This window comes from Sminthopsis crassicaudata, chromosome 5 (assembly GCF_048593235.1).
Source record: "Sminthopsis crassicaudata isolate SCR6 chromosome 5, ASM4859323v1, whole genome shotgun sequence".
NCBI classification, from domain to species: Eukaryota; Metazoa; Chordata; class Mammalia; order Dasyuromorphia; family Dasyuridae; genus Sminthopsis; species Sminthopsis crassicaudata.
The window spans coordinates 78,619,303-78,643,250 of NC_133621.1; the positions used below are offsets into that span (position 1 = coordinate 78,619,303).

At 33.2% G+C, this 23,948-nt stretch overlaps 1 protein-coding gene across 2 annotated transcripts in view; it reads right to left on the minus strand.

Annotated features, from left to right (window-relative positions):
- Nucleotides 1–7,391: 7,391 nt before the first annotated feature.
- Nucleotides 7,392–23,948, minus strand: part of WDR37 (WD repeat domain 37) — a 99,848-nt gene continuing 83,291 nt past the window's right edge. For both annotated transcript variants that reach the window (XM_074267217.1, XM_074267216.1), the window contains 3 exons: nt 13,912–14,046; nt 13,309–13,423; nt 7,392–7,677 (listed from right to left, as the gene is read on the minus strand). In XM_074267217.1, coding sequence (XP_074123318.1) covers nt 7,546–7,677; nt 13,309–13,423; nt 13,912–14,046 — 382 coding nt within the window. In that variant the 3' untranslated portion in view covers nt 7,392–7,545. The remainder of the gene's footprint in view (nt 7,678–13,308; nt 13,424–13,911; nt 14,047–23,948) is intronic.

Sequence of the window (23,948 nt, forward strand, 5' to 3'; positions counted from 1 at the left end):
CAAACATAATGCTGATCCATAAAACCTTAAGAACAGCATTTCACATAAATATTCCCATTCCAAAAACAAGGCAGCATAGCTGGTTAGAGCTGCAAAATAAGTTAATAAACACAGGAATCCCAGACACCCTTTCTCTAGCCTGCTCAGGATCACTTAGTCAATGATTTTTATTTTTAAAAAATAAAATCTGAAAACAAAACAAAGACCCAAAAACAAATGGAAGTGAAATAAGAGTTAATTAGCAAGCACACTCCTAAAGTACATGTGAATAGCACTGTAGGACTTGCAAATTCATCTTTTTCACTTTATAAACTATGATCTCATTTCTAGGTGGATTCCAGGTTTTCAGGACAGGCTAATGAAATTCTTATCTAGAGAGTCTATTAATCAAATAATTATTAGCACAAAGAAGTAGATGGATAAATCTGAAGTTCACAATTGCAAGTCATCCACAATTACCTAGACATAACATCTATTCATACAAATATAATAATTTAAATGCATATCGCCACACCAAATAAGTATTTATGATCTCCAAGCTATGTGGAATGAAAAGTTTTAAAAAATATAGACACCTAAAAGGAATCAAAACCATGTGGAAATACAATGAGGTAACTATCCTCTCGTTGTCCAATTTGCCATAGGAGTTGAATGGAAGATGCTTTCAGTGAGGGAAAAAAAAAAATGAACTTAGATTCTAAAACATTTGCTCAATTACAAAAATCCATTATTTCATGCACCTGTGCATAGTCCACAGAACTAAGTAAAAAAAACCATAGCAATATATTATCTCTGGACTATTACCGTGTGAATTCTGCCCCCAAAGATGAGAAGAATGAGGTAATATAAAAATAAATTAATAATACATTCATGGCTTCTTTTCTATGGGTTTTTTGCTCTCTGGACAAATTTCTAAACCCAAGATTTCTCCCTACCATCCAGCACCCTTCTAAACTGTTTTCCTCTGTTGTCAATCTGTATGTGCTCAGGGAATGCTAATTTATTATTTATACATATTTTGGAATATGTAATAATCCAAGTAATACATAATTTGGAAAGTAAATCAGCTGCTAAAAACATAACATATAATATATTCCAAGTGTTCTTATAGTTACAAATAAAAATGACATTTGGATTATCAGTGGTTTTGAATTATTCATATCATTGTCTCCCTCCATTAGCAGATAAATTTAAATTGCCAATAATGCTAGAGAACTTTGGCCAAAAGATGAAGGGAGTGTTTGCTTTTGTTTTTCAACTCATTTGAATAAGAATTTCCAACTCTAGCTTTGAGAAGCCTAGAGGTAGGCTTCAGTTATCTCAAGGGAAATAATAAAGCATAGAAAATCTGAAAGCAAACTAATTCTCTTTAGTTAAGATGTATACATACGTACACTCCCACATATGCATATAGATGACACACAGTGGAGTCAGAAAATGAATAAAGCTAAATGCTTATAGCTACAAAATAAAATCATAGCATCCACTATGCCTATTCTGCTCATATGGTAGGCTCCTCAGAACATCTCTAAATCATATTCTAAATAAATATTTTCTTCTGGGAGAAAAACATGTAAAGGGGGTTATTGGTTTCATATTGTTTTTAAAGACTATCTTCTATCTTGACTAGATGCCCAAATCAGTCTGAAAGTCTGAACTGCCCCATTTTGGGCTGGGCTATATTCCCAGAGAACTTAGTGCAGACACCCAATTGGCTTAACCAACCACAGCTCAGGACACAAAAAACCCAGATACCTAGTAGTTTCAGCCTCTCCAATAGCTAAGATTATAAGCACGTACCACAGTGCCCAGCTGCTTGTTCAAATATTTAAGAAATAAAGACACTAATATTTGTGGCCATGATTTTTGTCTTCCAAGTTTATTTCTTTGTGCACCACCTGTTCCTCAAAGTGGCATTTGCAAAACTGTGAATGATCAAAATATTTAGTCAAGTATAACTAGAACTTTCTCTAGTCTCAAAATGACTATCATTTTTTTAATAGTTCATTTTCATTTTTAACAAAAGCTGGTTATTAAAAACTTTTTTTTTAATTACATGACATGTCTCAAAATGAAACTGAGGTTTGCCCAAAGAAGAAACAGAGGATTGTGATAAGTGACTTGAATTGAAAAACACTGATAGTGCCAAGTCTGGAGTTAAGAAGACTCAGCTTCAGAAATCCAAATCTGGCCTCTGACACTAGCTCTGTGACCCTGGGAAAGTCATGTAATTTTGTGTGCTTCAGTTTCCTCACCTGTAAAATACAGTGGAAAAGGAAATGGCAACCCCCTCTAGTATCTGTCAAGCAAACCCCAAATGGAGTAATGAAGAGTTGAACACAACTAAAGTGACTGAACAAGAAGGCGACTTCTCATATTACACACACACACACACACACACACACACACACACACACACACACACACACACGACAGGCCTCAGCCAATTCTAGAACCCCTTGTTCTATCTCTAGATTTAGTGAGGAGTGTTTCAAATAAAATAGTCATGTGCGCATAGCTCAAATCACCAGCCAGTACATTTTCTACCAACACAGTGGAAACCAGAAATCAAATAGCAAAAAGACTTTAATGAGAACAAAACAGCTAAGGAAGTAACAAGGGAAGGCTTCCCCATATACAAATGTGTCACATCCCTGATTCCCACATCACTGGTAAGAGGAGGAATACTCCTTAGGTGGCTAACTGCGCTAGAGCTGCAGGCCAGCCCGAACACTTCATGTGGCTCTCTCTCTGGGTGATGGCATCTTTCTGTTCCTTTCCCACAGCAGCAAGTGACTAATCTTGTCACAGCTTCGCCTTGATCCTTCTCTACAAAGCTATGTCATCTCTTGCTGGGATTCTTCTCTCTACTGAGCTGTGGCCATCTGGAGAAGCACTCTTCCACCTCAAAGGGAATATGATTGCTCTTTATGACATTACCCAGTCAAAACACACAGATCTAAACACCATAGATCTTTCATGAGGGAAAACCAGTCAGACCCAGGCAGCAAGGTAAGAGCCTCTCTGATCCAGATCACAGTCAGTATTTTCTCACCCTGCTCAGAGAGAAGTTCCCAAGGTAGAGTTGATATTTTGGCTAGAAGAGATTGTTATCTCCTTTCAGGTCTTTGTTTCCTTTTGCATGTTGTCTTCCTCTATTAGATGGTAAGTTCTTTGAGGGCAGAGACCATCTTTGGTCTTTCTTTGTATAGCCAGTGCTTAGTACACAATCTAGCACATGTTTGTTGTTCAGCCATTTTTCAGTCACATCCAACTCTTCATGACCTGGCACATAATTAGCACACAATAAAAATGAATATTGTATTAATGCAATATTAGAAATACAACCTGTCAGTGAGTTGGGAACTTTGATAAAATCACAAGGCTATGTGAGTTAGAATCATAGGGCAGTTGTCTACTTTAGCAATGGAAATAGCTATATGCTTTGATTATTAATGGCTTTGAAAAGGGGTCAGAGGGAAAAGTTGATGGCAGTAAACATGTAGTGGCAAGGCACTCACTCTCTGATCCAGATAGCTGTTCCCTGGTAAGTAGTAAAGTTGCTAGGCTGAATGGATTAATTTCCCTGAGGTGGGGATGGGAGGCAAAGGGTCTCTGAATATCATGGTTAAGTTGCTATTCCTTGTAGCAGCAGAAGGGCAGATGGCAAGTTATGTGTACTAACTGGACCGTAATCTTCTGGTAGATAAAATGAAACATTAATCAATTTCCACTTTGGTCCCTTTGTATCTAGCCAGCCACAAGGCCTTATCCCATAGACCATTTAGTCTATCCACTAGGACATTAGGACTTAGAAGAAGCATCTTACTGTTTTTCTTGGTCAGTCTACTATTTCTCAACAATAATAATTACCACTGGGACCAGGACTTAAGGAGACCAAACTGGATATACTGAGAAGTACAGTTATAAGTGGTTAGTAACGAATGATGAAAGATGGCAGAAAAATGCCTGGGATCTTTAAAGTACAATGCATAGCTCGTGCAGTGTTCCTCTATCTTAAGCATAAACTATACAATTATGAAAAAGAAGCTATTAATGACTGAGACAATATCAGGTCATATTTGAAAGCCCTTGGAGGTTTCTATAACCACTATAATGTTTTACTCATATGAGAATATAATAATGTACAAAGAGCTACTTGTCAATCTTGATTTACATTTTCCCACAGTAAATAGTACCCATTTTTTCCAACTATAAAAAATATTTTACTTTCAAATTGGAATAAGAATGGAATGTTTTCTGATATTTTAGTGACCTCTAGAGGAAAAAAATTGCTAATTGCTTTGCCCAAGTGCTCTAACAGGACTATTTTTAGTGGGAGAAAAAAAAAAAAATTAGAATTTTGTATTTATTTATTTTGTGCACAAAATAGGGAACTTGATTTTTTCCTATTATAAAATCTTAAATTTTTCAACTGGCAGTATCTAACTGGTTCTCATTTCAGAGCTGTGAAAAAATTCTAAACCGGATAAAAAACACTTTCTGAAACTGTTATTTGACCAATGCAAAACTATTTAAAACACACATGGAATGTTGTAAAAAATATGAGATTCATATATAACTTCAAAAACAGTAATCACAGAACATGGATGTTTTAATGAATTTCAAATTTCAATGAAGACACTAAACACTTAAAAAAAAAAAAACAATCAGCACAGTAAATGTAAATAAAAAAACAAGTAGATCCATACAACACTTACAAATACATATTTCTTCCAAAAGAAATTTGTATTCACAGATTTTAGGCAGCAAATGTTTTACATCAGATTCCAAAATATGTACAGATTTCGAATCTGTAAAAAAAGGATGTGCACTGGTAGAGAAAAAGAAAGCCACATAAGACCACTGTCTTGCACAACAATGGATCTCCTGTGAAATTCTGCACCAATACCTATTTTTCCTTAACACATTTTCCTCCATTATTAAATGAAATTCTGGACATGTCTGCATTCAGCATGAAATGGTTCCCTCTTCAAATACTAGTTAAATGGTACTATGAGTGGCTAGAAGCATGACTTCATTTCAAACCACCAAAAATTCACTATCACCAATTGCCTACCTGACTTGCTGGAAATAATATTTATGGTCACAAATAGATAATATGTAAAATCAAGTTAAAAGATAATATATGGAGTAAATATTAGCCTGCTGCTGAGAACTCAGCTCTAGCACCTTGGGAATTACTTTACTCCCACTGAAAATGAATGTGTACACTCATTTCTGGTGTCAAGAGGTTGGTCCCTCTAGTTTGTGATAAAAGTAAGCAGCCACTGGCAGTGATGTATACTAGTCTGCATAGATCTGAATAACCTTCAAATCATATTCTAAAGGCTTCAAAAACATCAAGCATAAACAGGCTAGAACTTGGTTTTAAAAGACTGAATCAGTTATTTGTGTGTGTGTGTGAATGTATGTAAATGTATAATATATATGCATGTGTAAAATGCATATATTTATATTTCCAGCAATGATTTTAAATTATCTAAATTTCTAAATTAAAAGAAATCAAGTTAATAACTGTCTCTGTAATCTAGCATTTAAGAACAAGTTAATATTCAGGCCTTTGAATATATAATAAAGGGGACAGGAAATTATATTCTGAATATCAATTTTCCAAAAGTTAAAACATGACAGGGTAAAAATAACTCATAACAAATACCTCAAACAGAATCAAGGCATTATGGCAAAATATTCAGAAAGCAGTAACTAAAACCTGAAACGCTTTTATTTACTATAGTGGCAACTAACTCTAGATTTCCCATACTGTATTTGAGCTAATAAAAAATACCAAATTTGAAAATACATCAAGCCTTCTGAGTTTCAAAGAAAAATTTACCGTAATATGATATCACTTCATCAAAAATTTCCAGCACTATACAATATTATTCTTTTGTTACTTTAACTCATTCTTTTTAGGAATTCCCTCTTTTTATTTTCTTCCTCTTCTTTTACACCCAAATAAGTTAATTAGACTCTGCAAAATTATTCTAAATGCACAAGGATCTAATTCTGTAAATTCAGCTACTGTTCTATTCTTTTCACTCATAATAAACTCTTCCAAATAACTTCCTATTTCCAATTAGCTGTATACCATCCTCCCACATCATCTAAAAGAAAGGGAGAAAACCATGAATAAAAAGAAAAATGGCCATCCAAATGTGAGGGGCAGTGCACTAAGATGTCTTTTAAGCAAGACTGAAAGTCAATAAAAAATAATACAAATTTTAGTACAACATTCTGATCTCAGAGAAGTCAAGAGAATAGGATCATTCATTCTACAATATGGTAAGGTATTGCAATAGCGCTAGTCCCAGCTACGCATCTGAGAAAATAAAAGAATCTTCCAAACATACAAATATTTCTTGTGTTATAACCTTATCAAACCAACAGCAAATTCTTTGTATTCAATTTTTTGGTGTGATTGTCTTCTTCCCTTATGATTTTAATTCAATATTCCAGCTATAAACCAAAAGTGCTTTAACTAGGCCACAGTGAGATTCAAAGTTCATAACATTCATTTGTGAGGTAGTACTCATGTAGTCGCAATGCTGGCTCTCAAATGCCACCAGGGAAGTGGACCTATTTATAAAGATGCAAACTGAAGATGTAGAACTTAAAAAAAAAAGATTTTGTTTTCAGGTAGGTCACCTAAAAGTAGGAAATCCTTCTCACAAAGGTCAAGTCACAGTTATTGGATGAGTCATCTGAAACTTCTATAAACTGTTTATAACCATAGCTATAAACTAAAGTGCTTTAAAATTTTGCTTCAACATATTTCAGTGATTAGAATTCTATTTTGGAATTTGCTAGTGTAAGACCTTATGAAATTGAAATGATTTAATATTAAAGGGCAAAAAACACTTCTTTTTAAAAAGAAACTTCCTCTGAATGTTGTGGTTCAACATTCTATATATACTAGAAGCTGTAAAACTTTTACTTCTCAAATCCATGCTATTCTTAGAGAATTATATTCAAAATTAGCATTGAAGTTATATTACACTGAAGCACTACATGTCAAAACTTCATGAAAGAAGTAAACATGAAATGTGTGACTACCAGTGAAATTCACACCAACTCAAATTCAGGCCTTCAATCTTTTCAAAACATGGTAGGTATTTATGATTTTTTCTGTAAAATGCAAGAGACTGCTATCTATATCACAATGAGTATATAGATTTCACATTGACACTGAATTCACAGAAATGTAATGCCCTACTGTTTATGCATCAAATGTGGAATAATTCATGAGCATTTTATGTGCTCAATGGCAAGTGAACTTCATTTCTAATAATCAAAGGATGCCAGTATGTAAAAAGTCATATACAAGGTCGTAATCAGGGAAAGAAAAAATGATCACACATTTTCGGTTCATTTCATGCAAACTGGGCACAATGTGGAAACAACATTTACAAAGCCCCTCTTTTAGGGTTAAATTCTCACAATAATGGCAGACCAATATGCAGAAATATCTGCATGAGTTAAAAGTCTATGGCAAAAAAAAAAATCGTGGAGAATCAACAGATATTATTTTTCTTGCAGCAAAGCAGGGATGTTGATGTTCCAGCCAATGGCCTGGCGATCAAACCCACAAGTAAACAGGTTGCATATTGGATGATCTTCACTCCAAGCTGAGCAGCACACCATTCTTCTGTGACCCTGGAATAGTCAAAACAAACAAACAAACAAACAAAAAAAAAAAAAAAAAAAAAAAAAAAAAAAAACCTGAAATTAGTGTCCAAAATCAAGATCTATAAAGTGACAACCAAATTAGCAGTAAGGAGAGAAAGAAAAGCAAAAGCATGATGCTCACTTCCAAAGAATTTACCTTCTAATGAAGAAGAAAATATGTAAACAATGACGTATATTCCCCCCAAATTCCACTAAAAAAAAAAAAATTTACAATGGAAATGGAAGAGTACCTCAGAGAGAAAACATTAAGTGGAAAGGCTGGGGAAGGGGAAGGTGCTTAGAAGAGAGGTAAGGGCTAGACATAAAGATGTTAAGAATTATCTGTAGCAATGATAATTTAAGAAGTGACTTCCAGTTTCACATCAGGAGATAGAGGAAAGCAAAATGAAAGCCAAAGAAGAAAAGAAAGCCACTGAAATTTTGAAGTAGCACACACTGAGTATTCCAAAAGTCTGTGCAGTTTTAAGCTTTAAGCTTTTCGGTTTGACTCCTAAAAAAAAAAAAAAAAAAAAAAAAAAAAGGAAATATTAATGAGATTATCTGAGGAGAAAGCAATAGTTTGTTTCCAAGGAAGGATGATAAATAAGAGAACAGGTCCTATAAGATGAGAGGATATCACAAACCTTAAGAAGATCAAAGACAGAGTGAAAGGAATCATATTTGCCCTAAAATTTATAAAGACACTTTTGGGGGATAGTAAAGAACTAGAAGGAAAGTAGATGTCCATCAATTAGGGAAACAGTGGTATCCCTCTCAGATTGGCTAGGATGTCAGGAAAAGATAATGCCGAATGTTGGAGGGGATGTGGGAAAACTGGGACACTGATACATTGTTGGTGGAACTGTGAATACATCCAGCCATTCTGGAGAGCAATTTGGAACTATGCCCAAAGTTATCAAACTGTGCATACCCTTTGATTCAGCAGTGATATTACTGGGCTTATATCCTAAAGAGATCTTAAAGAAGGGAAAGGGACCTGTATGTGCAAGAATGTTTGTGGCAGCCCTCTTTGTAGTAGCTAGAAACTGAAATTGAATGGATACCTATCAATTGGAGAATGGCAGAATAAACTGTGGTATATGAATGTTATGGAATATTATTGTTCTGTAAGAAATGACCAGCAGAAGGATTTCAGAAAGGCCTGAAGAGACCTACATGAATTGATGCTGAGTGAAATGAGCAGGACCAGGAGATACACTTCAACAACAATACTATATGATGATCAATTCTGATGGACATGGCTCTCTTCAACAATGAGATGAACCAAATCAGTTCCATTTGTTCAATAATGAATAGAACCAGCTACACCCAGTGAAAGAACTATGGGAAATGAGTATGAACCACAACACAGCATTTCTAATCCCTCTGTTTTTGCCTGCTTGCATTTTTGATTTCCTTCTCAGGTTAATTTTATATTATTTCAAAGTCTGATTCTTTTTTGTACAGCAAAATAACTGTATGGATATGTATACATATATTATATTTAACATACATTGGTCTACCTGCCATCTGGGGGAGGAGGAGGGGAAAGAAGAAAAAAAGTTGGAACAGAAGGTTTTGCAAGGATCAATGCTTAAAAATTACCCATGCATATATCTTGTAAATAAAAAGCTATAATTAAAAAAAAACAAAAACAAAAACAAAAAAACAGTGGTATCTGAATAAAATAAAATATATCTGTATCATAAGAAATGATGAAAAAGAGTATTTCACAGAATCCAGGGAAAATAGGAACCAACATAGGGTAAAATAAGCAGAACCAAGAAAACAACCTGTGTGATAACAACAGTATAGAGAAAATCTTTACAATATTTAAGATATCTGATCAAGGCCAACAACCACCAGAAGGCCAAAGATAAGAGAGGGGAAAGAATAAAAATATAGGAGACCTTCTTTGTAGACACAGACCCTGCATGGGGCCTTATTTGTCAAAAAAAAAAAAAAAAAAAAAAAAAAAATGAGAAAATGATAACATGGAGAACCATTGAAACTTTTTTTTTCAATGCATAAAAAGAAAAGGAAGTTCAGAAGAAAATACAAATAAGTGGGACAGTTTTGAAAGTACAAAGAGTTGATTTTTATTATAATAAACAGCACAGAATAAAACGTTACAATTTCATATACAATTCTCTTTTGTGCTCTATTTGTATATAAAAATTCTCCTTTTTTGATATTTAAGTTCAAAACAAAAACAGGCTTTTAAAAAAAGCAAGTTGAGATCAGAGATTTTATAAGAGATCCACAGTTTCATGTATTTTTTTCTATTCGACCTCTTACATGAAAATGATCTCTTTTCTGATGTAAAATCAGAAAGAAACAAATTAAAACAAAAAAATAAGAAAGTTCTAGAAAGTTGGGAGACTATCAGAGCAAAATGTTCCATAAACTGTCAGATGCTATCATTGTATCAAATATTTTTGCTTAATTGTTTTCGTTACAAAAGATTTCAATATTGGAAGAGCAGAGTGGGAGGGTTTTGTTCATTTTGCAAAAAGGAATATGATGCAAAAACAAAAGACATCAATATAATGCTTTTTATAACAAAGGAAAAAAGAAAGGGAAAGACTGAGAGATGAGAGCTAAGCAATACTACAAACTTAGGTAAACTTAGAACTAGTGGAATGACTAACTGCAAAGAGTAGGCATTAATGGTTCAATGTGAACTTGGACTCCCACAAGGCCCTACTTTGATGCCTTACTATATATTATCTTGGTAACCATGAGTTCTCAAAAGCAATGCCAGTAGAGGACAATTGACAGACTGTATTAATTGTGTTAAAGAAAGGTTTCAGCCACCTCCTTGACAATATAATGAATCAGAAATCAAAGAATATGAGACCTGGAAAGAACCCACAAATTAGAAGACTTCAAATATACATTACTAATTCTATGCAGTGGACTAAGAGCTAGACCTGAAATGAAGAAGAGTACATGGCTCATGATAAGTGCTTATTTCTTTCCTTTTTTATTATAATATCCAGAGGGTCAGTGGTGGCACAGTGGATAGTGGAGGGGAGAAGGGAGAAGGAGAGCCTGGAATATGAAAGATTTTAGCTCAAATCCTGCTGGAATAATTTGTTAACTATGTGACTGGGCAAGTTTGTTTCAGTTTCCTCAAATGTAAAGTTAAATAGTTGGCTCAATGGATACAGCACCACCTCTGGGGTCAGAAAGACCTGAGTTCAAATGTGGCTGTATGACCCGGCGCAAGTCATTTAACCCTGTTTGCTTCAGTTTTCCTTATTTATATAATGAGCTGGAGCATGAGATGGCAGACCACTCTGGTAAGAAAACCCCAAATAGAGTCATAAAGAGTATGACACAAATGAAGCAACTAAACAACAATACCATGCAAAATTACAGCAAGGATCAAAATGAGGTCTGTGTAAACAGTGCTTAGCATGCTGCTTTGCCACACAGTAGATGCTAAATATATGTGCCATATCCCTGAACTTGCAATCACTCAAGTGTTCTAACTTCACTCTTCATGTTCTAATAATCTCTTATCTTCCCATAATTTCTCATTTCATTCCCCCTGCTTTTACAACCCTTAACTTCTTTATCCTCCCCAAGATCCTGCCAATTTTCCTCTGTATTATTACTTCTAAACTCTTCTCCCTGCCTCAATCCTTTAATGAACCAAATGAATTCTTTCCCAAAGTGCCAAACTCACACAAGAGGAAGATGTAATTGGCCCTAGAGTCAGGAAGATCTGAGATATAGTCTCACTTCAGACACTTGACATTTATTAGAAGTGTGACTGAGCAAGTCACCTAACCCTGATTGCCTTGGGAGAAAAAAAAACTAATAAAAGTAATCAAGAAATGTTTAACAAAATAAACATATACAGCATTTCTTTTTGTTTTTCAAGTAGTTTGTGTCTGACTCTTCCTGAGCCTGTGTTGGGGGTTTTGGCAAAGATAATGGAGTGTTTTACTATTTCCTTCTGTGCTTCATTTTATAAATTAGGAACTGAGACAGATAGAGTTGAGTGACTTGCCCAGTTAGTTAAGAGCTACACAACTAATTAAGACTCTTAAGTCACACCTGAACTCAGGAAAATGAGTCTCTTTTTTACTTCAGGCCACTATCCAAGTATAAAACATAGATAATGTTAATTGGTGGCTTTAAAAATTCATATCTATCCCCACCACATCAATTTTTAAGTTCATTCTACATTATTCTTTATTCTTGAATCCCTTACACCTCCTTGTATTATTGCCAAAACCAGCTTGTCAATCTTCAAGCCTAGATTAACTCAACTCCACTGTTGTCCTTGACTCCCCCCCTCCTGCTGATGAATAGGACTGGAGGAAATCATGAACCATGCCAACCTAACTAGATATAAGTGGATTTTCACTACAAATTTATGCTATCTAATCTCAATAAACCCTCACTACAGCAAAGAAATCATCTTTTTCCTCCCCATTGAATTCACTATTTACTCATCTTGGCACCTGATCTAAATCTCACTTCAAGTTTCCCTGGTATGCCCATCAGCCACTCTCTCAGTTAAAGACCTTAACCCTCACATCTCACTTTAAAATAAATTAAAAAAAAAAAAAAAAAAAAAAAAGGTAAAGGCCATCTGCTAAGACTGAATCCTTCAGTGGGATGTGGGACCTAGAATTAAATATGCTGGGACTTTAAAAGTTTGATGAAGTAAGAGTACATAGCTAAAGAAACATTTTATGTGAATTAAAAATATTCTTCACCCTAACCACCCTCTTTAATCTCCATCCCCACCCAAATCTTATGTCTATTATTAACTGGTCTATTATGCTTGGGCTTTAAGTTTATAACAACTCTGTGTGGTAGGTAGGTAAGGATCTTTAAGGTTGCTTAAAAGTTGTTTAAAGTTCTAAATCTATAAATCTACAAAGTACTATTTTCCTTGTTTCACAGAAGGTAATTGAAGCTTAGAAAAGTAAATGGTCAGATAGAGAGCAAATGCCAGAGCTAGGCAATTATCAGATTCAGAATGGATTAATTATTAATAATTAAATGACTATCATTTGATTAATTAAAATTAATAAGGATTTCTATTTTCAAAAACTCATTAAGTTTCTAAGGAAAAATTTGGAAATTTCTACTAGCTCTTTATTCAAGAATTCCTCTTATATGGATCCTTGATTTTTTTTATAGTTTCTCTTTTTTACTTTTCCCCATAACACAAGCCATTTATTGTGTATTACCACCACAACTTTAAAAATTCTCTAATCAACTCATTCATGCTAAAGTATTATCTAATACTGCTTAATGCAACATTCCTCTCTAAAAGTAATATTGCTATTTTAACAGGTAATGCTAAAAATCCAATAGGCTGATAGATATTTGTATGTTTCTGAGTGTGTGTGCATATATGCATGCAGATGTTTTACAAGACTGATCCTGAAATCAAACTACATAGATATAACAGCATACTTCAACTATATGTAAAGCTAATCCTAATTTAGGGCCAATTATTCAGTAATTAGTTTATCATTTAGTTGCCTGATTTTTCAATACATAAAGTTTAAAATAAACAGTTCTTAAAATTCTGAACTCATAAAACCAAAGAAATGCAGTGCTCACTTTGAAAAGTAATAACTCAGTTACCTGTCTGTTACTTCGAGGGAGCCTTGCTAATCGTACTCCTGACATATCAAATAATCTAACTTGTCGGTTGTCATGTGGAAGGGCAATGATTCTTTGACCAACACACACATTAATCCTGCAGAGAAGAGATAAAAGTAGTTTATGTACAGAACCTGCCAAATAGTACTTCACAGAATAAATTTCTGAGTTCACTAAAAATGAGTATTTAATTCTTTATGTACTTTACTGGAAAAAATGTGGTATTAGAGATATTATCTGAAGTAGGGGACAAAATTACTTATCTCCAGCTCTACTATGTGCAACTGGTACTCAAAACTAGAAACAAAGTCTACTTCATTGACTAAAAATATCTACGGTTTCTATTCATGTTAAATATATAACAGAAAGAATCTAGCTTTCTTTTTAAAAACCATATTATTCCATTTTGATTTTATTTTTCACACATGAATGTATATTGAGTCAATGATGACATATCTAAATTCTCCTCCAAAAATATTTATTTGCAAAGTTTCAAGCTAGATGTTTTGTAGTCACTTTCCCTAACTATATATCCCACTTTTTAGAGCATGTGACTTTTTATATAACTTTATAGGTTAATTTTACCTGTTTATAGCAGAGTCTGTTCGAATAGTTGCAATTGGGGATCTCATATTTTTCAAGTCCCATACTTTTACAGTGCGATCATCACTGCCTGAAACAACATTGTCCCCCACAGTGAAGACAGCAGAGGTCACAGTGCTGAAAATAAAAGATAAAATCAGTTTAAAAAACTTCAATTCAGGTCGATTTGTTTTAATATTTTCATAGGCAACATATTGTCCCATATGAAATACAACAATAACTTTTATAAATTTCTAAAAGGAGTGTTTTGTTCTGTTGATTCATATTATATAATTAAGTCACAGTGTCTTTTGTTCTACAAAGTATCTTCTCATACTTGAAAATTCTCTAACAAATAAAACACCAAATTTGATAAATTCTATTCCTTTCTCTTTCATCAAACAAACAAAAAAAGTTAATTCTACTAGCATTCTAACTTTCTGCTAAGAAGAAAACTGAAGAGGAAAAAATTTAGGCTGAAATCTGCATGAATTCCTATATATTTGAGTGCATGAGACTGAAGAAAATGTTATGTGTGTATATGGTTTATGACAATTCTATAAATTATTTCAAATGTAATTTGTAATCTGATTTACGCCTACATACATAAGCAATTGGTATACTGTATTACTCCAGGATCTTACTCAACATTTAGACAAAACAATATGACCAAAAAGTTACATTCAGAACCACTCACTGAACTTCTCTGCCACCAAGTATCTCAAAGAAGCATTTTTTTTTTTAAAAATTAAACTATCAGGTGAATACCAGAGAACCCCTTCCTACCCCACCAAAAAAACAAACAAAGAACCAAGAAAGCTGTGTGCAAGGAATTAAAAAGCCTGGATAATTTTAAAGAATGGCAGGAACAGGAAAAAGTAGGAGGAGAGCATTTAATTTCTTTTAGCCTTATGAGTCTTTTACAATTTGATACTATAATGGTATGAATATAGACTAACCAAAAATGCTACAAATAAGATTTATCTGAAAGGGATGAAAATGAACATGTGTAAAAATAATTACATACAATTACTGAAATGAAAAAAATCTTTCCCCCAAGTTTAAAAAAAAAAAAAAAAAAAAAAAAAAAAAAAAAAAATCTTAAGAATCACAGGCTCTACCAAAGCTTTTTACAAAGCATGTTTGGGGAAGAATATGGTATATAGACCAAATAACTCTCCATTCAATCTAAATATTGTCATATATAACAATCTAGCTTTCTATCTATAAAATCTAGTTTTTTAATCTATAAAATAAATAGTACTAATTCTTAATGACTAAAATTTTAAGGAATACAAATTTTAAATACTATTCAAAAATTAGTGAAAATCTAGGTGAAAAATGAAGAAAACATTCAATAGCTTCAGTATTTTCCAAATCTTTAATTCTTTATAAGATTACTAATTATTCAAGCAAAATAGGTGTGTTTCCACAGGAAAATATTACCTAATGCCTTTTTGGTGTGAAAAATTAGCAGTCAGTTGAAAATAAGACAAAAGGATTTCATGAAGGACTGTGCTTGAAACTCTATGACAGAAATCTTACTACTTCAAATAAGTTTTGACTGTGCTTATTCCCTCTCCCTTTTCTTTCTCCCTTTCTTTTACCTAAAAGAATTGTATTTTAAAAATAAAATAAAACTCAGATTCAGATCTCTAAGAGCTTAAGCCAACAATAAGATTTCAATTTTTATGAGATATAAGGTAATAGCCAAGCTTTATGATCCCTGGAAGCTGTAATGCATTTAGTTTTTTAAAGTGCCTACTGAAATTATTATTTTTTTACTGAAAGTCTGAGATATAATATAGATCTAAAGTCAGATTCAGATGAACCTATGGCATACACCTATAATTACTACTACCTTATCAGTCCCAAAATCAAGGGGGCTATTAACCTTGTATCCTACTTCAAAAGAATAGTGACCATTGTTTGGATAATACATGAATCACTTCTCATGATTGTATATATAAGCTAATAAATCAAAAACTTGTCTAATTTCTACCTATTAAATTTACTGGCATATTCTCTAGTTAAGGTCATGCACATCAATTTCTTAGAATTTAGTAATTCTAATTTAAAATGTCAGTTGTTCCTGTCACTTCTGCTGTACTATAAGAATTTGATTTCATGTTCTATTCAGACTACTGATTAAGATTAGCATTATCCTTGTCACAATGGCCTGGTTTACAAAAGCCTTCTTAATTAAAATTGACATCAAATTAAGCTTTAATTAGGACTAAACTCTATTGAATTGTGGGTATAAAGTTTCTTAATACCAAAGTGCAGCAAAGCTATTAACAGAAAATTTGACATGATACCCAAATCAAAGAGCTTAACCAAAACTTCCTGATCATCTTTTTCCATACACAATCACCGCACACAGCATGAAAGCTTTAGTATGTAATTGGCATATTTTCTATTTTTCAAGTAAGCACTCTTTTAAACATCTAAATGAACACAAATAAAATTTCTAAAACATGTCATTTCTTACTAGTTAAAAGTTTCTTGTGGACCAGGCCTAGGTAATACATACAACTTTCTGATATCTCTTAAATACCTAGCAGAGCACTTGATACAACTGTTCAGAAATTCATGATTAACTGATGTACAAAACCAAACTATGCTAAAAGATGTCTTTAGGTTAAGCCAATAGGAAGATTAGTTGGCCATAATCTCACTAATACATAATACACTAAATACATTTTAGTAAAATATCACAAAGCATTCCTTAACTTTAAATTTAGCAAACATCTCTGAATAGAAGTAAGTGCAAGGGATAATGTTGTAAAAAATTACCCATGCATATGTACTGTCAAAAAAATGTTATAATTATAAAATAAAGTAAAATTAAAGATGAAAAAAAAATTTAGCAAACATCTTAAGAATTTTCTAACAGAAGGAGAGGGAGTAAAAGGGAGAAATCTTACCTAAACAAATCAGATTCATTCTGTCTCTAACTCTAAGATCCAGATGCCTTTAGATTTACTGAAAATAATCTGTGCCTTATTCACTATCAGAAAGTCTGTTTTAACCTGAAATCCATCATAACTATAACAATAACTGAAAATTGCTATTGGCCTGTGGAGTAAATGGCAACAGGCAACATTCATCCAAGGAGAACAGCGTCCAAAAATGTCTTAAATCATCTGCAGGGATAAGTTTAGTAGATGTTATTTGAAGATTTTTGGGATACCACAAGAACCAAATTAAATTTGCCAACAATATCCAGTAATTAAATGTCACCAGAGAACTGAGATCTTTATAAGTATACACACACACACACACACACACACACACACACACACACACACACACACACAAAAAGATATCTGCTGTATTTCTGCTGCAAAAAAAAATTTTTTAAAGAAAAGTAACTAACAATTTCAAATCTGACAGAACCAAAAATGATGGTATTCCTGTCCTTGAAAGCACAGGAGAAACATCCAAAGGAAGTTTGATTAGCCAGGGAAGAGGAAGCAGAAACTAAGATTCATTAAGAGATGAAACTCTAGCAGTCTATGCCACATCATAAAATAAAAAGGGTGATCCTCACACCTAGATTCTTTTTTTTCCTCAATAATATTTTATTTTTCCAAATACATATATAGTTTTCAACATTTATTTTTGTAAGATTTAGTCACTCCTACATTCTTGATATTCTCACTGTTAGTAGTATTTATTCCTGGATTTTTGAGGGATCTGCTAAGAAAATCTAAACTACTGGCTTTAGAAATAGAAAAAGAAAGCCAGACTCCTTTTCCTTTAGCATTATGTCCAAGTCCCAGTTTAACGAAAGTTGACTAGAAAAAGGAGGTGAGGTAGTATTAATGGAAAGCGTACGAGACTTCATCAAGGCTGAGTGGGATTTCAAGCTCTAATGTTTTACTAGTGCTCTTATCTCAAACATGTCACTGAACTCTTCTGGGTCTCAGTCTCATCTGTAAAATGAGGAAAAAGATATACAGCAAAAATGACCTCAGAGAACACCAAGTCAAACCTTCCCCTCTGACTCAGGAGGACAATATGGCCCTAGAGAGTGATGTGCCCAAGATCCATCCAGATAAGAAAACCCAGAAACAAATGCAAGTCCTCTAACTCCATCCACATATCTTTCCAGTATGCTACACTAGCATCCATGTATTATTAAGAATGTTGTCATTCATGTTATATAAAAATGAATTAAAATATATGAGCTATAATGATGTGTAATTGTTCCTCAACAACAAAAAAAATCTAAGCTACAACTATGTATATAAGTAGAAGAGAATTGACACAATGATCTTTCTCTCCCTTCCTCCTCTTCTTTTCCCCTCCCTTCCCTCCCTCTTTCTCCCTCCCTCCTTCCTCATCAAGATAATAAACTGAATTTAGGCTCTGGCTGCCATCTCTGATCTGCAATAAGATGAACATTAGTGACATCTCTCCAAAAATAAAAATGTACAAGACAGGAGAATCAAATGAGCAATATAGGATTTGGAACAAAAAAAGTCAGTCACTCTTGACCTTGAGGAGAAGAGAAGATTCAACAAAATGAGAAGATAGAGCTTTCCTCACACTAGAGGCCTTGGACTAATAAATGATTAACAAGCAAATCCTAAAAAGTCCTAAGAATCTCCACAATCTGAACTAACTATGTAAAAGCCTGACAGCTTGATTCCAACACGTGCCCCTTAAAATGCTGGAGACCAACTGACTCAGAGAGAACCAAAGGAAGTGTGATCATCTAGGGAAGAGGAAGCAGCAAGTAAGACAAATTAAGGCTCAAAAGTTTGAGATTTTGACTTTTTTCTTGGTGTTTCTTATGCCTATGAATGTGAACATGACCCAAATCTCTATTATGTTCATCTCCTGAAATATATCTTCTTATACTCCACTGACACCATGAGGTTGTGAAGACAAAAATGCTCTAAAAACCTTTAAGTGTTACATAAATGTGAGTTATTAATATTTGTTAAGGACTATGCCTAAGTGAAGGGGCAGTCCGAGAGCTTCCACAGCTGTGAATTATAACACTTGAAGGAGTTGCAAAACAGCCTTCACAGATGTTCCTTGTGGATTGGGAATGAAATAAACTGGAGGCAGAGGGAAGAGTCTCTCAGTCTTCTTGTATCATCATCCTCTCACATGAAGAGATCCATTCTGCAGCTCTGAGTTAGACCTCCAGCAGCCACTGGCAGGTGGCTCTCATATCACAACATATGACACGCAAACATGGGACACAAGAAACAAAGAAGCAACAATACTTGAGAGCTGTTTGTGAGTAGAATCCTCCCAGAGTTCCTTCAGTAACCCGTGGAGAAGGAAAGGGAGAAGAGACCCAGTAAGACTTTTTTAGTCGGTGTAATAAAATGGGTCAACACATCAAAGGGCCGAGTCAGGAGACTGATGAGAGATTTATGAAAAATGCCTGTTCTGGCTACAGTCCTCTTCTCCGTTTGAAAGTTTGCTTCGAGGCAGCTAGGGGGCGCAGTGGATAGAGCACCAGCCCTGAATTCTGGAGAACCCGAGTTCAAATCTGGTCTCAGACACTTAATACTTCCTAGCTGTGTGAGCCTGGGCAAGTCACTTAACCCCAGACTCAGAAAAAAGAAAAGAAAAGAAAAGAAAAGAAAAGAAAAGAAAAGAAAAGAAAAGAAAAGAAAAGAAAAGAAAAGAAAAGAAAAGAAAAGAAAAGAAAAGAAAAGAAAAGAAAAGAAAAGAAAAGAAAAGAAAAGAAAAGAAAAGAAAAGAAAAGAAAAGAAAAGAAAAGAAAAGAAAAGAAAAGAAAAGAAAAGAAAAGAAAAGAAAAGAAAAGAAAAGAAAAGAAAAGAAAAGAAAAGAAAAGAAAAGAAAAGAAAAGAAAAGAAAAGAAAAGAAAAGAAAAGAAAAGAAAAGAAAAGAAAAGAAAAGAAAAGAAAAGAAAAGAAAAGAAAAGAAAAGAAAAGAAAAGAAAAGAAAAGAAAAGAAAAGAAAAGAAAAGAAAAGAAAAGAAAAGAAAAGAAAAGAAAAGAAAAGAAAAGAAAAGAAAAGAAAAGAAAAGAAAAGAAAAGAAAAGAAAAGAAAAGAAAAGAAAAGAAAAGAAAAGAAAAGAAAAGAAAAGAAAAGAAAAGAAAAGAAAAGAAAAGAAAAGAAAAGAAAAGAAAAGAAAAGAAAAGAAAAGAAAAGAAAAGAAAAGAAAAGAAAAGAAAAGAAAAGAAAAGAAAAGAAAAGAAAAGAAAAGAAAAGAAAAGAAAAGAAAAGAAAAGAAAAGAAAAGAAAAGAAAAGAAAAGAAAAGAAAAGAAAAGAAAAGAAAAGAAAAGAAAAGAAAAGAAAAGAAAAGAAAAGAAAAGAAAAGAAAAGAAAAGAAAAGAAAAGAAAAGAAAAGAAAAGAAAAGAAAAGAAAAGAAAAGAAAAGAAAAGAAAAGAAAAGAAAAGAAAAGAAAAGAAAAGAAAAGAAAAGAAAAGAAAAGAAAAGAAAAGAAAAGAAAAGAAAAGAAAAGAAAAGAAAAGAAAAGAAAAGAAAAGAAAAGAAAAGAAAAGAAAAGAAAAGAAAAGAAAAGAAAAGAAAAGAAAAGAAAAGAAAAGAAAAGAAAAGAAAAGAAAAGAAAAGAAAAGAAAAGAAAAGAAAAGAAAAGAAAAGAAAAGAAAGAAAGAAAGAAAGAAAGAAAGAAAGAAAGAAAGAAAGAAAGAAAGAAAGAAAGAAAGAAAGAAAGAAAGAAAGAAAGAAAGAAAGAAAGAAAGAAAGAAAGGAAAGAAAAGAAAGAAAGAAAGAAAGGAAAGAAAAGAAAGAAAGAAAGTTTGCCTCCATTACATCTCACAAGCTTGAACGCCTGCTGTTTGCACTCCCTAGCATGAGGACTCAGATACCTTAGCATGTGGACTTAGATAACAGCTAATGCCTAAACTTACTAACCATGCTGTGGGAAAAAATAATCACGTTTCCATAAAACAAAAATGGGGAATTGTTAAGTCCCCGTCTCCTTGTATTATCATCATCATCATCATCATCATCATCATCCTCTCACATGAAGAGATCCATTCTATAGGTCTGAGTTAGACCTCCAGCAGCCACTGGTAGGTGGCTCCCGTAACACAACAAATATTAATTATAAGACCCCTAAAAATCTAAATGAGGTTGTATGTTTATTTTATATACATCAAGGAAGCAAATTGGAAACCTAAATCACTTTTTGAAGATAGTGTAAGAAGAGAGGAACTCAGAACAGAAGAAAAGATATTGGGAATGATTCCCACTGGGAAGAATCCAAGTGTGCCCTAAAGGTGCAAGTGAAGAAAAGGATACTTCAGAATCAAATCCAGGTCTAGAAAGAGGAGACGTCATAAAAACACAAACATTTAAAAAAAAATTTTAAAAACTTTAAAACATAAAATTAAAATGTTATAATTTCCTTCAGCATGCTTGCTAGGCATCAGATGATCCTCAAATTATCAACAAATTATTATTTCTATTACAAATGGAAAATCTAAATCGATAAAGTTATTCAGGTCCAGGGAATCTATAATAAAATGGGAAGTTCAAAACTATCAATTAATTCAAAGGCAAATATTTATTGAGTACATATTTTACTTCATTAAACAACTAATTTTATTATAGCATGGGGGCAAGTCAGGGTTCTTGAAAGCAATATCATTGAAACATAAATTTTGTTATATCTTGGGATATAACAATGGGAAGGCTTTGACTAGTGCCCTGTGATGGACTAAAGATTCTAGCAAGTTCAGAGACGTTCTTCATCAACAGATTGTTCAGAACAAATATTCAAGATTGAATGATAGTTATAACAAGAGTAATAAATAATGCATATACAGAAATTTAAGGATTGCAAAAGGCTTTACATATATTATATCATTTGAGTTTACAATCATTCTTTGAAGGAGATGTTACAAGTATTTCAACCACCATTTTTGCAGATGAGGAAATCAAAGCAATTAGGAGATAAAGATGCCAGCTAGCAAATGTCAGAGGCTTAGTTTTCCCAGCATCCAGTGCATCACTACACCAGCTGTACCACACATAAGACATGTCCTAACTACTTACAAAGAACTTACCATTTGTTTAGGAAGATTACAATATGCACTACAGAAGGAGACTGTAACTACTAAATTGTCATAGACAATTGTTACATCCTCCTTTCAGATGCTCAAATGACACCTTTTCCCTAAGTTTTGTCTTATACTTCAGGTGCCAATGATCTGTTCATCTTTGTATCTTTCACAAAAACACTTTATTTGTGCGTGCCTCACTCATGCTCTCAGAAGATTTCATTTTGAATTATTTTCATTGGTATATGTGGTATGTCCTCCTAATAGACTGTCAGCTCCAGGATAGAATGGGGTTTTGCTTTATTTATTAATATTTGTAGCTTCCTCAGCAAATTATATATGGAGTTCTCTATGAAAGCTCTTAATAAACGTTTTTTTATTCTTCTCTTGAAATCAACAGTTCAGAGTGTGTCTGACTCAGAAGAGAATGACTAATACACAAATATAATTCTCACCTCTTTTCTATGTATTATTTGCAAAAGAGTTAAGAGAAAACAGGACTAAGAGTAAAATCAGAAAATTTGTTTTTACTCTTTTCATATCTAAATACCAAAAAGAATAAGTTAAACTTAAAAAGCATCACACACTTAAAACTTAAATAAAGTTTAAAATGTCTATTGATTTGTCTCTGGACTTTGGTCTTCAGATGACTTTGGTTATGTTAAACTAGCAGTTAATATTCTGCCAGATTAATAAAAGGAAATGTCAACCAAACATCTTATAACTCTTTGTTAATGGAATGCTAAAAAGCATTAGGTTTTTAATAACTCAAAAACCTGACAGTTACCATAGGACATCAAAAGGGAGAAAGGAAAAAAAAAAAAAAAAAAAAAAAAAGAAAGAAAGAAAGAAAAAAGACAGTAATGCTCAAGACACCCTTAAAGTACCAGTCCCGTAGGGAGTTTGGGGCACTTCTGCTGCTATGCCCTGGAAAAGCTTCAGACTCTGCCAAACCCCAACAAAACTCATTTATCTTGTCGCAGCGAGCAGCCGAGCAGACACCTCCAGCTGACAGCCCGGCACTTTCTCACCACACACCACTGCCTGATCTGGAACATTCTGTTCCCTCCGTGGGTCTCAATCAACGAAAATACTGTAATGCTAGCACTCCTCATTAGGACTAACAGCTGTCTCCCCAGTCACACAGAGACACAAAACTGTTTTGCATAACAATCTGCTGAAATTTCACACACAAGGAAAAAAATATGATGTGGAAAATGCTGGACCATGAAATGCTGATGGAGAGTACTTTGGGGGCATCACATTAAAAAATTTAACACTGCAGTTTAAAACTACAAAAACAAAAGAGTTTTTGAGACCTATAAAAGCTATTCTGGAAAATAATTTACTATTTTTATATAAAAAGAAATATATGTCCGTTCAAAAAAAAGAGTCAGTGTCTGAGTTGGTATAAGATAAGTTAAATTTATTTCATGACAAAAATCTTTTCAACTCAGGATTTTTCCAAGTTTCATAAAATTTTTGTCAATATCTTTATTTGTGAATCATGTGAACTACTGAGTCAGTGACTATGAAAGTTAATTGTTAATATAAAAATACACAAATAAAGTATCTATGTGTTAAGTAATACTCTCTAAAATATATCCTTTTCTACAATTGAGGACCAAAATATAATCCTACTAAGCCATAACTCAAAATTCAAAATTTACTAAACATTGGAATAATTAAGGCTTTCTGGCAAACATTTTTATTTATGTACAAAATAATACATATAACCAGCCAAATTCCCTAAATTATTCTTTTATGTAAAATGTGAAATACTCAAATTAGAAAGGAAAAAACTTGAAATCAATTCATCTCAAAAAATTTAAATAGTTTAAAATAATCTGCAAACAGAAGCAAATTTTTTTTCTGGTACATCATAACAGAAAAATTCTACGACAACTTGGCAATAAGGAGACCTAATGTCTAGTCTCATCACTGCCCTTAACTGGGTGTGACCTTAGGAAAGAAAGCCTTCTTTTAACATCACTGAATTTCATTTATTTCATCTGTA